The 18,875-nt window shown below is 39.3% G+C and overlaps 1 protein-coding gene across 4 annotated transcripts in view; it reads left to right on the forward strand.

Annotated features, from left to right (window-relative positions):
- Window positions 1–18,875, forward strand: part of CXADR (CXADR Ig-like cell adhesion molecule) — a 57,470-nt gene that overhangs the window by 16,232 nt on the left and 22,363 nt on the right. For all 4 annotated transcript variants that reach the window (XM_058731772.1, XM_058731773.1, XM_058731771.1 and 1 more), the window contains 2 exons: window positions 8,426–8,592; window positions 12,691–12,895. In XM_058731772.1, coding sequence (XP_058587755.1) covers window positions 8,426–8,592; window positions 12,691–12,895 — 372 coding nt within the window. The remainder of the gene's footprint in view (window positions 1–8,425; window positions 8,593–12,690; window positions 12,896–18,875) is intronic.

Genomic DNA, 18,875 nt, shown 5'->3' on the forward strand with positions numbered 1-18,875 from the left:
AAAATTTTTTCAGTAAACTAGTACCCCCAATATGAGGCTCAAACTCATGAGCCTGAGATCAAGAGTCACATGCTCTGCTGATTGAGCCAGCCAGGTGTTCTAGGAGTTGCATTTTTTGCACAGTTTGGAATATCCCAGTGAGTTGGTTGCTAACACAGGCATCTGTAGTATTTGTCATCAGACACACACAACAGAATTATACTTGTCCTGATCAACATGTTCCTTAAACATACCAGTTCCTGATTTACCCAGTTTTTTCCTAATGTTAAAATAGTAACCCTTGGGGCACCTGGGTGACTCAGTCGGTTAAGCATCTCTTGATTTTGGCTCAGGTCATGATCTCATGGTTTGTGGGTTTGGACCCCATATCCAAATCCACGCTTGTCAGAATCTATTTCTTGGGATTCTTTTTCTCTCCTTCACTTTCTGCATGCACCCTTCCTCCCCCCTGCTTGCGTGTACACACATATGAATGCATGTGCTCTCTCTCAAAAATAAATAAATACATTAAAAAAAAATAGTAACCGTTATGACATTTTTTGACATTTCTCATAAAAGTCAATATCAGGTGAATTACTTACGACAATTGATGTTAAGGTCATCATAATGTACCTCTTCCCATGAACTCAAAGAAATCTGCAAGACTTTTGGAATGTAAATTTAAATTCTTTTTCCCCCCCTAGTTTTCCCCCTTTTTTGTTAAGATTTTTGGAATGACTCTAGATATTTTGAAAGGCCATGCATCAATATTTAGTGTTTTTTCTTTTTGCTTCATGTTGTTCTAAAGATGGTTGAAAAATAAGACTCTTCTTTAGCTGCAGTTGTGATTTTAGAATATTTACAAATAAAAGTTTTTCTCAATGTCTGAATTCTCTCATGTTAACATATACTACATGTAAAGTTGCATATGTATTAATTTCTTATCAGGTTTACTAACATTTCTTGTAATGTTAGTATTAAAGAAAGCATCAGGGGGCACCTGGGTGGCTCAGTCAGTAAAGTATCTGACTTCGGCTCAGGTCATGATCTCATGGTTCATGAGTTCAAGCCCCACATCAGGCTCTGTGCTGACGGCTCAGAGTCTGGAGCTTGCTTCAGATTCTGTGTCTTCCTCTCTCTCTGCCCCTCCCCTGCTCATGCTCTGTCTCTCTCTGTCTCTCAAAAATAAATAAACATTGAAAAAAAAATTAAAAAAAAAAATCAGCCTTTGCTCCCATCAGAACATGACCAGGTTTGTTCAGCTTTTTCGCAGCTGTATCTTCTGTGTAGGGGTCATTCTGTTCCTTTGCTTTCCTGGATACATGGTTTCCCATGGCCCCCCTTCCCATGCTTTTCCCATAAGGACTGATGGTCTTGTCTCCCATTAGTCACCTTTCCTCTTTCAAGCAGCTCCTTCACCTTCCCTCTGATCTGACCTTTGCTCTCTGCTTGAAGTTCAGCAGTTTTGCCCAATGCCAAATCTGGGGGGTTATTTTTTATTATTAATTTTTTAATTTTTTTATAGTTTATGTATTTTGAGAGAGAATGAGAGAGAGAACGTGCAAACAAGATCTGAGGACTGAGATCACGACCTGAGCTGAAATCAAGAGTCAGATCTTAACCAACTGAGTGACCCAGGTGCTCCAAGTCTGGGGGTTTATTAAATTAGTCTTGGGACATACCCTCCAGAGATGAAGCCCCGAGACACTGTCAGCTGAGTGAAAATATGTGTTTAAGGATGGGGCCGTAAAGACAGTGTCAACGATAGAGGAACACATTGTGTTAATGTAGAGGAGGGGGCAGTTCCCACTGTGAGGAACAGAGAGGAGGGAACAAGTAAGAGGTACTTTGATAAGTGGCTAGAGATGCTCTGAGTGGGAGAAGGTGGAGCAGGGAGAAAGTGGGCAGCATGTACAAACACAGTGCTCCACAAATATGGACTTGCTTATCTTTCTGTCCTCAGTGCTTCCACTGATTTCTTTGATTTCCTATGTATGATTAGCCCCAGACACTTTGACAGTTATAGTTCCATCTTTAATAGAGGAAGGTCTTAACTGATTTCCACCTTTTAGTCATATTACAACTTAAGTTTTCTCCACTATTTTGAAATAGACCATCTTTTATTTCTGGTAGATCCATTCTGTTTTCCTTCTCGTGTGAAGGTGCTTGTGTTTGTGGGTCGTGTTGTATTTTTTCTTTTCTTCTTTCTTGCTTTGGTCTTTAAAATCAAATGTAGGGTGCCTGGGTGGCTCAGTTGGTTAAGCAAACCGACTCTTGGTTTCCACTCAGGTTGTAATTTCGTGGTTTGTGAATTCGAGCCCTGTGTTGGGTTCTGCAGCTGGCACTGTGGAGCCTGCTCGGGATTCTCCCCATGCTCCCCCTTCTGTCCCTCCCCTGCTCATGCTATCTCTGTCTCTCTCAAAATAAATAAAAAACTTAAAAAAAAAATAAACTGTGAAATGTTCACTGGGGGTACAGGGTAGGAAGCACACAGTAAAGCAACTTCAGTAAAGCAGGAAAAGTGCTTATGATGGAGGACTTATCAGTTGCCCAAGATGTACATAGAGGACATCTAATTCAATCCATGTTTGGGCACAAGGAATGCTTCCTAGGAGAAGTGCCTGGACTCAGACATGATCTTTAAAATCCCGGTCCATATGCCATCACTGGTCAGACTTCACGTTTAATATCTTGTTGATATACATAAAGACATGAAAAATATGTTTGAAGCTGTTCTCTTTGTTTCCCAAGTGATAGAAAAACAGAAAGCCTTCCTTCATTCAGCAAATTTGTTAAAAGCTAGCTTGTGGTTTTCTGACCTAATACAGTTAAATTTGTGTCTTTTCTTTAATAGCTTTTGTGTTCTCCATTTTTAAGACTTTATCCACTCAACATTATTGAAAATCCCTATGTTTACTTCTTTCTCTCTTTTTTAAAAAATCAACCATAAGGTTTCAGTGAGTGCTTTTCATTTGCCTATGATTTTAAGATTGTGATAAGGAAAAGATCGCTGAAGACCATCCAGGTTAATGTGTAGCTTAAATTTGAAGAAGTCAGTTAAAGAAATGAAAGCAGAAGGGAAGCAAAAATGAGATAAAAACAGAGGGAGACAAACCATAAAAGACTCTTAAATACAGAGAACAGACTGAGTTCCTGGAGGGGTGTTGGGTGGGGGGGATGAGCTAAATGGGCAAGGGGCATAAAGGAGGGCACTTGTTGGGATGAGCACTGGGTGCTATGTAAGTGTTCTATTCCTGTAATCATTATTACACTGTATGTTAACTAACTTAGATTTAAATTTAAAAAAGAAAGAAAGAAATCAAAGTAGGTCATCAGTTCAAAATGTTGCCTTCCAGCTAGAGGAATGGAGTCTTCCATTATCTCCAGTTCTCCATTCTTAGGGCAGCAACAATTCTAATGTTTGGTAGGAGATGACCACATCAAGGCTAGAAAAATACTTGGGTGAGCTGGTGTCATTTTGATGCTGCAGTAGAAGGCAGACTGGGCAGAAGAGAAGCTCTGAAGATTCAAATGATTTGAAGTCTGGAGGTTAAAAAAAAAAAGCAAGCAGAAAACCAGGAGATGTTATTTTAGTCACTGCCAAAAATGGGTTGTGATTCAGTTTGTTTACTTATATAATCCAGTGCTGAGCACTTATTCACTGGATTCAGCGAATACTTGTGGTTGATAATGTTCTTCTATGCATTTAATCACACTGAATATAAGTTTGAATAACATCATAAGATTTGTTATTTGATTTAGTTTTCAGACCATGTTTGAACCTGCAAGTAGTTTGTAAGTTAAATTATCGCTCAATTTGCTGCATAAATAGAATTGGGCAGCACATATTAGGAAAGAATCCCCGGAGACACGGCATGAGACCAAGTGTCTGCCTTTTGTCTTGTATTAATTTGTGACTGTTGCATACTTCATCACTTGAAAAACTATGCCTCTGTGCAAAGAGGACCCTTCAATGTTGCTAGGAAACCCAATAACTGTTTTGTACAATCTTGAGATTTTAATTCATTTCTAGTGCAACACATTGAAGAGCAGTTGAATGCTTTAAGCATTTTTTTGGAAAAATACTGAAAGCCATTTAAAGAGCTGTTTAAAAAAGTTTTTTAGCAGCATACACATTAAGAGAATGTCAATGTAAAGCAGAAATGGGCAATCACCCTTCTTAAAATCTCAGTTTTGAAACAATAACTGCTGTTAAGAGTTTGGTATATATCTTTCCAGATCATTTTAATACATATGTAACTGTTTCCTGAGGTAGTCTTTTAAGATAAAAATAATTTTTATGTGTCAGACAAGAGAGAATGAAAGATACTGTCATGAAAAACTAAGTTGCATTTTATTCTAATGACTGTGCAATAGAAGTACAGAGAGTATGGTTAGGAGGACTTGAACATCATACACATTTAGATGTTTGAGGTCATTGAACTTTGTTACTTTTTTTTTAAGTTTACTTTTGAGAGAGCTTGAGTGAGTGTGGGAGGGACAGAGAGAGAGGGAGAGAGTAACTCTTTTTTTTTATTTTTATAAAATAAAAACTCTAAAAGCACTGAATAACCTGAAAGTTTAATAACTAATAGCAAAACTTCACTCTCTTATATATTGTTCCTTCCATATTTTTAGGCTATGTCTTTATTCATTTTGGAATGGAATTTTCATTCTGGAGTACACTTAGCTTGTTCTTATCTTAATACATAAAGTATTAATATCCAGACAAATTAAGTGCAGGTAACATTATAGTAGCTATGGAAAGAAGATCTTCAAGTAACGGGAACAACTTATGGGGTATTTAGTACTCTTTTTCAACCTTTATAAAATTGATCAAATTTATAATCCGTTCTTTTTCTACTAGCGTGCAAGGAACTACAACAGAAGATGGGGGTATCCACGATTTCTTTTAACTGTTTTGGAGCCTAATGATTTAAATTAGGACATGAGTTTTTATTTTTTTTTAATTTTTATTTATTTATTTATTTATTTATTTATTTTTATTTATTTTTGGGACAGAGAGAGACAGAGCATGAACGGGGGAGGGGCAGAGAGAGAGGGAGACACAGAATCGGAAACAGGCTCCAGGCTCCGAGCCATCGGCCCAGAGCCTGACGCGGGGCTCGAACTCACGGACTGCGAGATCGTGACCTGGCTGAAGTCGGACGCTTAACCGACTGCGCCACCCAGGCGCCCCTGGACATGAGTTTTTAGAATTCACTTAATACAACGTATTATGGGAAGAAGATAAGCTCATCAACATCTAGAGCATATGACAAAAACCGTGGAGGCTATCTAAATCAACTTTGCAAGAAAGCTTATAAAGGAAAAAAAACCCTTGCATAGTATGTGCTAAAGTGCCAAATGGATAATCCAGAGAGCAGAAAGTAAAGTACTGTGAATATGTGTATGAAGACAGAAAGAAAAATCAGTGTAGGTTGAAGGTAGGAGAATGAATGTCTTAGTGAATGAGGTAGGAATGGAACTGAGTTTATTAGAAAAGGTAGACTGTGTATATTCAGAGGACTGAATATTAATTCAAGAGAAGCACTTGAGATTATACATGCAAAAATCAAATAATTTTAAATAGAATGTGGGCACGAAATGGAGATTGAAATAGTAATGGGTCTTTTTTAGGATATTGAATAAAATAGTCCATTTGGGTTGAATCAGTGAGTTGGATGGTATATCATCAGTCTTTGCTGTATAACAAACCAACCCAAACTCTAAAGGCTTAAAACAAAAACTGTGCGCGTTCACGATCTTGGGGGTCGTCATTTTAGGCTGTGCTGAGATAGGGAGTTCTAGGCTCACTCATAGGGCTGCAGACAACTGGTCTAGGTTGGGGCTGGGTTTTCTGGGTGTCTGCATGTTGAGTGGTTGCAGCTGTTGGTTGAAACCTCAGTTCTCTCCTGTGTGGTTTGGTCACTTAGTGGCAGGGGTCTGAGGGCAAGAGTGGGAGCAACAGGATCTTTTGAGACTTTGCCTTGGAACTCACACAGCAGCACTCTTTTGGTCAGAGTTAGGCCAGCCTCTGATTTAAGGGAGGGTAGAGTACATGTCCAGTTTTAATATGCTTTTTGAGGAGTGCACTTAAATGTGATTAAAAGCTTAGGATGATGCTCGAATATAAATGGCTTGTGTGTTATCTTGCTTTTCTTTCATTCTCAATCTATTAGCTTTAACTTTATTAGCATTTTATTATAAGTGACAGTAGATATGCGTTAACCTTCTTTGAGGGATAATGGAAAGCATTCTGGGATGGCTAATAATTTAATTCTATATTTTGGCTTGGTCTGTTGGAATTTATTATTTGAAAAACAACATCAAAATCATCATTATGGAGAATTAGGACTCACATTTACTTACTTTTTTTTTTTTTTTTTTTTTTTTTTTTTTTTTTTTTTTTTTTTTTTTTTTTTTAAGTAGGCTCCATCCCAGCATGGAGCCCAGTGCTGGGCTTGAACTCATGACCCTGAGATCAAGACCTGAGCTGAGATCAAGAGTTGGATGCTTAACTGACTGAACTACCCAGCCACCCCTATTCTTAATTTTGCTCTAAAATATTCATATGTTGGTCACAGCAGGGGAAAGAAAGGAGAGAGAGGCAGGTCTCATGTACCATAATCTTAGTGCTTAGGACCTCTTCCACATCATCACTGAGCCCTGAAAGTCAGTATTGGGTTATGGAGAGGACCAAATGTTATGACCATTTGAAACTCTGGTTCTGTATACGTTGATACTTGAAGTTTATATGCAAGAAAATGTTGGGTTATCAAAAGGAAAACAGATGTGACAAACTAGTGCTGTGCAAACTTTTATAGTGTAAGTAGTTTAAAAAAATAAGTTCTGTGTGATAGTTTATTTACATATTAAATTTGCATTTCATATCATATTGTTGCCTTTTTCAGACTTTGATCTTCTAAGACCTACCTAGTGAACAAACCTATTTTTATATGTGAGTTGATATGAACAAAATTGCTTTCCTCTTGACAAACAAAATGTGAATTTATTAAACTCAGTGTTTTTTTCTCTGATATTTATCAAGAAACTGCCATTTTGCTTGTAGTTTACTTTTAACTTTTTTTTTTTTTTTTGGCATGTAAGTGGTACGAGTTTTGCAGCAAAGATGAGACTTTTTGTTCAGTTCTTACAAAGATACGGTGGGTTTAGGGGGTGCCTGGGTGGCTCCGTCGGTTAAGTGTCTGTCTTCAGCTCAGGTCATGATCTCAAGTTTCCTGAGTTCGAGCTCTGCATCAGGCTCCCACAGAATCTGCTTCAGATCCTCTGTCCCCATCTCTCTCTGCCTCTCCCCTGCTTCTGCACCTCTCTCTCTCAAAAATAAATAAACATTAAAAAAAAAAAAAGATTCAGTGGGTTTAAGCCATTTCTTTTTAACAAACTCAGAAGAGTTTTGGAATTTTTGTTTGGGGTTTAGGACATCTTATTTTGGTTTTTACATACTTTTCAAATATTGCCATTAATGGTTATTAATTCTCTGTGACCTAAGTGGAAGTTTCATAGAATACAAATTCCTGAATAAGTTATGGAATTTTAAGATGTCTTACAATAAGTAAGACAGACATTTTTCAGAAGAGAAATAGGAAGAGAGAAACAGTAAGAAAAGTCTTCCAGGTAATATTAAGGCCAAATATTTGGTAAATTAAAAAATACATAAATTTTTTTTAAGTTTATTTATTTTGAGAGACAGAGAGTGGGGGAAGGGCAGAGAGAGAGAGGGAGAGAATCCCAGGCAGACTGTCAGTACAGAGCCCAACATGGGTCTTGATCTCACAAACTGTGAGATCATGACCTGAGCTGAAACCAAGAGTCGGATGCTTAACCAACTGAGCCAAATAAATAAATAAATATTTATTTATTTATTTTGTGTAAGCTCTATGCCCATTGTGGGGCTTGAACTCATAACCAGAGATTAAGAGCACACGTTCTACTGACTGAGCCAGCCAGGCACCCCTAATTTAATAAAAATTTAGAATTGAAGAAGCCTTGGTGGAAAACATGTCTGAGTTCATCAGCATGTGCCCCAGCAGCAAGAGTTCCCAGTGTGTCTGTGGCACTGTGACAAGTTTGAATTAATGTAGCCTGAGCTGGTATGATATCATTGACCTTTTAGAGACTGTAGTTAAGTTTACTTTTAAAACATCTACCTGGATATAGAATACCCTCTACCAATAGAAACTTGTATTGCACATAATGTTGGGAGATTCACAGTGCCCTTAAAGGAAATTGTATCAAACGAGATGTTATTAATATTGGCATTCCATTTCTATAAGGCACAAGCTAAAAACTGGGGACCACTGTGTTTGGACCTCCTCACTCTGGTCCCAAATCACAGCCTGTTCTCTTGAACAGCTGGGGTGTGCTGAGCATGCTACCAGCCTAACAGCAGATGCTTAGTCCATGTGCATGTTTCTTTCTCCAGATTTCACCAGAAGTTTAAGTATCACTACTCCTGATCAGATGATTGAAAAGGCCAAAGGGGAAACTGCTTATTTGCCCTGCAAATTTACCCTTAGTCCAGAAGACCAGGGACCACTGGACATCGAGTGGCTGTTATCACCAGCTGATAATCAGAAGGTGGATCAAGTGGTAAGTTGGCTAAGTGCTTGCTCACCCACCAGAAGTCTAGAACTTGTCTTAAGTGTCCATCACTATGCCGATCACATGGATGGGGGTGGGGATAGGGGGAGCTATGAGGAAAGCCCAGACTTCTCTCTCTTGTGGTATGGGGGAGGAAAGCAGTCACTCTGGCGGAAAGTGAGGACATGTGTAATGGAGTGAAATGGATAACAAGTGGCCTAAGCTTTATTAGAGAAAGCTTTAAGGAGGAAGAGGAACTTAGGAATGTTCTGAAATCTGGAGTTCGAAGTGTGAGCCACAGCATGGTGGGAGGAGGAGCGTATGGAGCAGGCATGATGCATGGCAGGAATATGCATAATGTGCCAGGGGACCACGAGGAAACTAGACTTTGTGAAGAATTAGATGGAATTCAGTTTTTTTGTTTTTATTCTTTTTAGAATTCAGTGTTGTTATTTTTGTTTTAATGTTTGTTTTTTTGAGAGAGAGAGAGAGAGAGAGACAGAGCACAAGCAGGGGAGGGGCAGAGAGAGGGAGGCACAGAATATGAAGCAGGCTCCAGGCTCTGAGCTATCAGCACAGAGCCCGACGTGCGGATTGAACTCACAGACTGTGAGATCATGACCTGAGCCAAAGGCAGACCCTCAACTGACTGAGCCGCCAGGCACCCCTGGAATTCAGTTTTTAACACAAGGATTCTCTTACCTGTGTAAGGGTCACCGTGTGTAACAATGTAATGTAGGTACATATTATGACAGAGTCTATTTTCTGTATTCTTCAAGTTAAATATCCTGTGTAATGAATTTCTTAGAAAGCAAAGCCTTCATACCAGAACAATTTATAAAATATCTAATTTTACATTAAAAATATTAAATAGCAAAATATTGTTATAGAAGTTTTTCTTTAAAAAAATTTTTTTTAAAGTTTATTTTTGAGAGGGAGAAAGAGGAGACAAAGCGCAAGCGGGGGAGGGGCAGAGAGAGAGGGAGACACAGAATCTGAAGCAGGCACCAAGCTCTGAGCTGTGAGCACAGAGCTGGACGTGGGGCTCCAACTCATGGACTGCAAGATCATAACCTGAGCCGAAGTCGGATACTTAATTAACTGAGCCACCCAGCCTCCCCTATAGAAGTTTTTTCTGATTATAAAGTATTAAGAGCCTAATGTAGAAAACCTAGAAATCCAGAAGTGGCACAAAGGAGGGAAATTGCCCAATAATCTAATTTCCAAATACATATATCACACTTTGCCTTTTAATGGTACCAAAATATTTCACCTAACTTAGGATGTTGCCTATTAGCTTTGTCTGACACATTTAATTTTATTTATTCTCTTAATTTTGTTTAAAGATTTTATTATTTTTTAAAAGTAATCTCTACCCCCAGCATGGGATTTAAACTCACAACCCCAAGATCAAGAGTTGTACACTCTACTGGGCAAGCCAGCCAGGCTCCCACTGACACATTTAATTTTTAAGAACAACATTTTATTAGACCAGGGAGAGAAAAATAAATATAAATATTTAGAGGAATATAGTAACATACATTTGGGAGAGAAAATTTATTTTTATTTATGGTCCATCTAAAAGAAGGGGTTATTAAGCCATTTAACGACTGTATCAGTGCAGTTAAATACTTACTGTTTTTGGCAGTTTCACTCAGGTTTCCCATGATGTATTTCTGAAGGAAAAAAATGAACATCTTTCCCAGGTTGTGAATGACTAGGGCCACCCCCTCCAAGCACATACTTCTGCCCTGATTCTGCTACTGCAACTTCCTTCTATCTCCCTAAGCAAAATAGAGCCTAACTCATTTTGTCTGCTCAGCCCAGAAATCCTGCACCTCCCTGTCTTGCTCTGCTGTCCCCTGTCTCTCCTTCCATGTCAGTGCCAGCACCCCGAACACAGGCTTCTTTCTACCTGAGGTTCTGCGTACTCCTCACACACTAGCCAGTGCAGAGGCCATCTCCCCTTAGAGCCCATGACCGCTCCCCCAGTTCACATGAATGAATGGAAAGCACGGGTCTTCAGTGCTTCTGGCTTAGGACTCAGGTGTGAAGCTGTGTGACGAGGTACATCTAGAGACCAGGAAGCACAGTATTTTGTGAAAGGAGGACCCAAAGTCTTCTGTGCTGAGTGGGAGGCACAGCTTTGTCACCTACAGACTTTTGAGACAAGTATGAGACTAGAGACTGGGTTTAAGTGTCCATTTCTGGGTTTAGAAACCTAGCCTCTAACCTAAAACACTGTAAAATCAAACCAAAAGATAAGTAAAAGGGACAGGAAAAGATTGATGCAAAAGAGGATGCTGATAGAGAATTTCAGTTACATTATATGTTAGCTGAGGCATTATTCACTTCAGTTAAATTAGTAGTCACTATGGTGGGGGACTGGACTGGAGAAGTTACCATCCTTGTTTCCTGTATGATTTTAGTCTGCAAACAGTTACCATGTCCTGTGCACTTACTGTGTGCTGGGCAGTGTTGTATATACTTCAATTACATATACTTATTTAAGCCTTAAAACAATACCCTAAATGAGAATCATTATACATGTGAAGAAGAGGAAATGGATGTCCAGAAATTTGAAGGAACATGCCCAGGGGCACACAGCTAGCAATAGAGCTGTTGGGGTTTGAACTCAGGTCTCTCTCACTTCCCTCTTGCGCTTTATTCTCCTTTGCACTATCCTGTACTGCCTCCCACATTTCATAAGCCTCTGTCCTCATGTGTGAAATAGGAACAAATACACATACCTCTCAGGATTGTGATAAGAATTCAGTGAAATACCATATACATAAGGATTTTGTAAGCTTAAAATGACACAAAGAAGTTAATAAAGTCACTACCAAGTCAAATGGATCTGATTTGCATCTTAGCCGTGTGACTTTGCAAAAATTGATCTCTAAGAGCCACTGCTTTCCTCAGCTTCCAGGTTAAATGTGGACAGTGACACCACCCTGGCAGAGTTGTGAAGAGGAATCAAAATTGCCTGGCAAATGTTAGTTTTTCATTTCATAACCACCATTTGTAATATTGTTTTCATGGGAAAATACTAAGAGAGTTTACAAAATAACTAAGGGTGAGGACACCTTGTCAGATGCTCCTTAAAGCCCTATTAAGGTGCGTTTGTAACAAAATATGAGGGATTGAGTGGAGTAGATTGAATAAGGGAGTCAGTAGTTAAATGCAGAGGAAGATAGGACAGCCTCATGAGTTCACAGTGTTGCTATTGACAAGTCAGTGTGAAAAGTAGATGCAGCAAGGACAGTGATGGTGTGTGTTTATAGAGTAAGTCAGCTGTGGACCTTTCAGTTGTTGCTTTTACTTACTTAACAAACTGATACTGAGTGCTTCCTAGATGCAGACATTTAATATATAAGTTAAAACATCTAGTGGGTAAGGAGTGGGCTTCGCATGGCTGTTGCGCAGGGGAGGTGATAATACAGAAAAGAATCCAAATCCCTGCCATTAAGAAATTCCTACAGATGACACTGTTTCTGATTATACTGCCCATAGTTAACATCTCAGATAAAAGTTACCTGCTGGATATAGACTGTAGTCATGTTCTCTGATTATTATTTGAGTTTGATGCCAAAGTGTGTGACCATATTCAAGGATCAGTTGCTTTCTGTTTTCTTTTCTTTTTTAAGGTTTTTAAAAATTTTTTAACGTAAATTTATTTTTGAGAGACAGAGTGTGAGCTGGAGAGATATGGAGAGAGAGGGAGACACTGAATTCGAATCAGGTTCCAGGCTCTGAGCTGTCAGCACAGAGCCCAATGTGGGGCTCGAACTCACAGACGGTGAGATCATGACCTGAGTCAAAGTTGGACTTTTAACTGTTCTAAGTGATCTCTACACCCACCATGGGGCTCGAACTTCCAACCCGGAGATCAAAAGTCACATGCTCCACTGACTGAGCCAGCCAGGCACCCCATGATCTGTTTTTTAAATCTGTGATTTGAATAATTGTAGGTTTCCTGATAATACTGTGTTTTTATTTTTATTTTTTTGGATCTACAGAAAGTACCGTGGCATATCCAGAACTCCTGTAATGAGACAGAGGGTTGGTTTGCTTGTTTATTTTTCCTCCTGTCTTATTTTCTTTCAGATTATTTTATATTCTGGAGACAAAATTTATGACGACTACTATCAAGATCTGAAAGGACGAGTGCATTTTACAAGTAATGATCTCAAATCTGGCGATGCATCAATAAATGTAACAAATTTACAGTTGTCAGATATTGGCACATATCAGTGCAAAGTGAAAAAAGCTCCTGGTGTTGGAAATAAGAAGATTCAGCTGACAGTTCTTGGTAAGTTATTTGTTTTAATGGTACTTGTTAAGAGGGTAGTACAACATGGTTCTGTAGGAGCATTTGAAGGAATTCGAATGTCCTCAGATAACATAGAACATAAAGCTAACATACTTTTGGATTAAAAAAAATAAGAGTGACTAGCTTCTTTGTGAAATTCATGAAAGAGTTTAAAGGTAAATGAAGGAGTTTTGTGATATGAAAAAAGAACCCTAAGCCAGGCATTAGGAGATGAGGGATTTTTTTTTTTTTTTTTTTTGTATTCTCAGATTTGCCTTGAGACTGAAATGGAATCTCTTCATTTCCTGGGCCTCAGCCTACCTTTTAGAAACAAAAAATTATTTAATTATCCTTAAATCTCTATCCTTTTCCATTCAGTTCAGAAGTGTTTGTTATGGACACTTTAAGCTTTTTTCGAACTACATAACTCAATAAGTGAGATTTCTACGATGAATGGTTGGAATATTTAGAACAGAGAAGTGAAATATAGTAGAAGGTTGGGATAAGGTCCTTACACATCAGATAATTACTTAACCTCCCTGAGGATCACTGGTTTTCATCCTTAAAGTAAAGGGATTAGATAGGTGATCACTAGGATGTCTTGTTGTCTCCATGACAGTTAAGGAGATAAGTAAACTTTCAGAGACTGCAATGTTTATTCTTCTCCAGATTCTGTGGTTGTGCACAAATACCCCTAATTCCTTCCAATCGAGAAACTGAAAGGTTATTGTTCGTAAATACACTTCTAAAATACTGCAGTAGACTTTACACAAAAGTATAACAGCTACTACATAGAAAACCACAACTGTCTAGCTCTGTTTTATGACAGGAAATTCCCTTTCTTTGTGACCTAAGGTCTCCTGTTTCGGGTTACATTTGGAGACCCACGTTGTGTAGGAATTTTGGATTGCTAGAACTGCCTAGCACACCCCTAGAAATAACTGATCAAGCCAGTTCTCTCCCACATCCTCATTCCTTTTGTTTTAGAGAACTGATCAATATGGGGAGGATGGAAAATTGATGTATTGGATTCCAGACTCATTTAGAACATCCCTCTTTTCTAAAGAATGAATATCAGAGCAAGTAGAGACTAGGAACAAGAATGTGGGTTTTTGTGCACTCCAGTGGCAAATTCAGGGGTGTTTTGGTTGGTATGGCAGTCTTCCACTTGAGTAGCACACCAAGGCCCTGGTAAAAGGCACTTCATCCTAAATGGCACTAGTTCAAAATGTTTCCTATGGTGATGTTGGAAATTCTAGCTTTCTGTGTCTACATTTAGTAAACATGGAGTTACCTTTCTTTTTCATAAATGTGAAAGCGGGTAAAAGTTTAATAATTTGTCTGAACTTTTATCCCAGATGCAGGTATATTTAGGATTATAACTCTGATTGTGTATCTTCTTTTAACAATGCTCTCCAGAAAGCATTGTGTTAAGACATATATGGAATTTTAACTGGTCCGTGATGTACCAGTCAGACTGTACTTGTTATTGGAATTATTTATTGTGGACCCTGAGGTGGGCAGGTACACTGGGAAGAATTTGTTGGCACACATTTCCAGAAGCAGTGTGAATAAGCACAGTGTGTGTGAGTGTGTGTATGTTCCCATCAGACCAAGTTCTGGATTGAATTTGCAGTTTCTGACTAAGGAATCATTACAGTAAAAGGCAGCTCATGTCCTAGAAGGAACCTGGGTCAGTAATAATGGTTGGCACATGATGTGGCTAAGCACATTGGTGACAGCAGCCATGACTGCCATGCAGGAACCTCACAAGCCAGCATCTCACACCTCAAGGTGGGTAAGTGAGAAGCATTGACACAGTAACTCTCTTTGTTAGCTCTGGAGGGGATCACCTTGGCCAGGCAAGCTGTGAATCCAAACCAGAGAGGGAGAGACGGGTTAAGTGGAAGAGAAGAGGAGAAAGGGAAGTGATTGCTGAAGGGCAATGGGGATGACTGTGATTTGAGAGGCTGTGTCAGAGCTGGAGGAGAATTTCTTGTAACTTTCTCTTCCATCTTTTCAGATGAGTCATGGCTGCTGCTGGGAGAAACTATCAGAATTTTGAAAGTCGGGGGTGGGGGGGTGATGCCTGGCTGACTCAGTCAGAAGAGCATGTGGCTCTTGGTCCTTGGGCTCATGAGTTCGAGCCCCATGATGGGTGTAGAGATTAAATAAATAAACTTAAAAAAAAAAAGTGAGAGTTGGATGGAAGCTTATCTGTTAGCTTTTCCTGAAAAATCTGTTTGTATAGTCTGGAAGAAAGATAAAACAAAGAGGCCTCTAGGGACCAGATTGAGTGTTAATCCAGTGGAGCTCAGTTCACTTGAAGGCTTGACTATATAATACCTTGATTTTCTTGTGGGAATCTGGAGGTGATGCCATCATGGTGTTCACAGAATAACGAGAGTTTATCTCTTGAGCCCTATGTGCTGTGTGGACATGGACAGGGATGACTGTTAGTTGCCTAGGTGTGAGGGGTGATGTGTTACTATAGCTTGCCCCATTGTCAGAGCCTGCCCACCTCTTTCAGATATGCCAAAATTCTTGTGGATGTAGCTCAGTAACAAAGAGAAGTGATGGAGGGTTAGTATGGTGGTCAGATATCACTACCACCTTCTGGTAGGACCTCTGATAGGGCATATTATTGAGACCCTTTGGTATAAACAGACTGGGTTGTCTTCAAGAGTAGAGTAACAGTCATTCCCTGTATGTGTATAGTGCACCAGCACGTGGGGTAGCTCACTGGCCTTGAGGGGCCTGAGGGATTTGCAATCCATTGGTAAAGAGTGCGGCATTTGTTTTCCATTTTTTACTTTGAAATGATTGTAGTTTTATAGAAAAGTTTCTCCAATAGAAAATGGATTAAATTTAAAAAAATCTGTAATTAAAAAATATATATATACACATACATACATACATACATACATACATACATATATATATGTATGTGTATGTATCTTGGGACCATTTTTGAGACTATGCAAATATCTTGTTTCTCCTCAGATTTTTGCCCATTGATTTCTATGTGTGACTTCACCTGGACTCGGTATTTTTGTTGTTGTTACATAAATTAATCCATTTGTTGTAGGCTAGCGGTGTTTCAAATGGTGAAACTGATCTACTGGTCTTTTTATCTTTCTTTTCTATAGTGTTTATTTTTGAGAGAGCAAGTGAGCAGGGGAGGTGCAGAGAGGGAGGGAAAGAGAATCCCAAGCAGGCTTCATGCTGTCAGTGGAGAGCCTGACATGGGGCTTGAACTCATGAACCATGAGATTATGACCTAAGCCAAAATCAAGACTCGGACACTCAACTGACTGAGCCACTCAGGCACCCCTGGTCTCCTAGTCTTTGAAGTCCTTTAGTCTTGTGATGGCAAACTTTACTGTGATGGCAGAAGTGGTGTTGTAGGTCCAGTAATCACTGGCTACCATTTCCATGTGGGAGCCACAGTACCTGGTCCTCAAAGCTCTTCCTTTCATCTTGATTTTGCCACAGAAGGAGCAAGTGTGCTTAGTGTGCTGCTTATTTCTCATATTTACCAATAGTTCCGACCTTCTTGTGTTTAGCCATGTTACTGCAAACTAGATCTAAGCCCAGGAAGCCTGGTATTTTGAACCAAGCAAAAATAGCTTTCCTGGATGAATGATGTGATGATAAATTATACCCTGTCCCATATAGGAATTTTGAGTGTTCTTCCTATAGACTGATGTAGGCCACTAGCATGGAGGGGTGATGATGCAGGACATATGGAGTACAGCACTAGTAGACCTTGAGACACTGCCCGAGTGCAAGGTGATAGACATGTACCTTTACTTGAGAAGGACTGTTGGCTATGCTAATAATCGTGGAGGCAAATGTTCTGGGGACAGTGGCCAGGTGTCCTGGAACTCCAGGCCAAAAAAACATTAGAAGACAAGACTTTTCTGTGTTCCTTTGTGGTTTCTTTATCTTTCTTTCAGGATAGCAAAGTGCCATGGATTAAGAGTTTTCTTCCCTGTGGTATGATGGTTGGGGTTAGCATGTAAAAGACCTGGCACTTTCTCTTCCCAACGGAAAGCAGGCGGACCACTCCAGAATGACACCCAGAAGCCAGTGTTGGTGAAGTCTTATTCTGATATAGAGTATGGATCTCAAGCTCTGTGGCAGCCACTTCAAGTAACTGCCCGTTATTGGATATGTTGGTTTATGGGAAAGAGATATTTTCAGGAGAAAAGATGAAGATTAGGGTTAGAATACTTGGTACCAATAGATACTTGATGTAGAAAGGATTGCTTTAATATCTCACTTACTGCTAGTTTATGTAATAAAAGGTTTATTTGGTAGTTTGAAGAAATGGAGAATAAAGCTCATTTCAGTGAAGATTCACAGGATGAAATGATTTGCATTAGACTGAATTAAAAGTCTAATTGATGTAGTCCCCAGAGCGACTGATCAATCTGAAAAAGAAACAAATTTTCTTAGGAAAATCATCAGTGCATTTAAATAAATGCATGTGTTGATCCTTATTAAAAAATACAGTCAGTAAGAGATGGCGTGGAGAAATAAAATCAAATTTAAGGATTATCAAGAAATATGTGAAGTGAGATCATGATTGACAACCTTAAAGATGCCCCCCAACAATTCTGTTGGCCAACTTTGGAAAACCATTTGCCCATTTTTTATTGAGTTAAACATGCATTTACCATGTATGACCCAGAAATTACCAAGAAAAAGAAAACATGTATCGATATTTATGTACTATTCAAGCAGCATTTGTAATAGCACAAAACTGTAAAATCCATTTACATTTTGATAGTAGTGAAAGAATAAATGCCCATTCAGGACTGAAAGAATAAAAATGAGCTCAGCCTAAAAAAGAAAAAAGCAGTCGTGCTACTTATCAGGCTGGGAAGACGGATGCCGATAAAAGCCAGCTGCAGAATTCATAGGGAACACCGTTTCCAAGGTTGTGGGGCAGGAGTAAACTGGAGACCACTGTGGCCTCCCCCGTGATGCCCCCACTTTGCACTACTCCTCTTTTCCTGGGGCACGCCATTGCTAAATGGCCCTCATCTCCAGTTTAATCCCTGCTTCTCCTAATCCTCCCTCAGAAACATCATCTGATTTAGAACAGGTACACGCTTCTTTGACCGTCCTCAGAATCTTTCATAATCCTTCCTCTCTTGCCCAGTGACATGCTATGGCTCCTTATAGTGCCTTCCTTATGGGTCACTCACCCTGATGGTGGCAGACTACACACCTCTCCTGTTCCGTTTAGCTGATTGAGTTTTAGCACTGGCCCTAAAACTGGAAACAGTGTTCATTAGAAGGTGAATGGATAAGCAAATTTATGTTATAGTCCATCCAAAGATAAAGCTCAGCATTGAAAAAGAATGAACTACTGATATATGCAACTGCATGGGTCAGTCTCAGAAGCCTTTCGGTGAATAAAAGGAACAAGACAAAAGGTAAATGTGTATTATTCCATTTATATGACTCTATAAGAAGTGGAATGAATCTATAGTATGATAGAAATCTGATCAGTGGCTGCTTGGGGTGTGGCATGAGATCTCAACATGAGGGAACTTGCTTGGAAAAGGATTGGACCCGTTCTTAATGGTGGTGCTTATACATTCATTAAACCTGATCATCCCACAAGATTCAATTGTGTTGATTTTATTTTATGTACATTGTGCCATAATAAAAGTTCAACAGAAGAGTATGACATCCAAGGTGTTAATCCAGTGTTTGGAGTGAGTTGAAAGTAATGGGTTTAGCAGCTGCTCTAAACGGTTACCTAGAGAGACTTGGAATATAACCTCAGGTTTACCTTTTTATAACACTGCACTCTGGATAGTTTGGGGTTAATGTAAATGCAGTGTTAATTGGTCCTGGCTTTGGTAAACATATGTATCCCTATTAGCAGCATTGTTTATTATAAATCCCTCGATTGGTGAGGTAGCAGCACTGAGAGAGATATGACGTGGTGGATTCTGCCAGA

Source organism: Neofelis nebulosa, chromosome 5 (assembly GCF_028018385.1).
Source record: "Neofelis nebulosa isolate mNeoNeb1 chromosome 5, mNeoNeb1.pri, whole genome shotgun sequence".
NCBI lineage: Eukaryota > Metazoa > Chordata > Mammalia > Carnivora > Felidae > Neofelis > Neofelis nebulosa.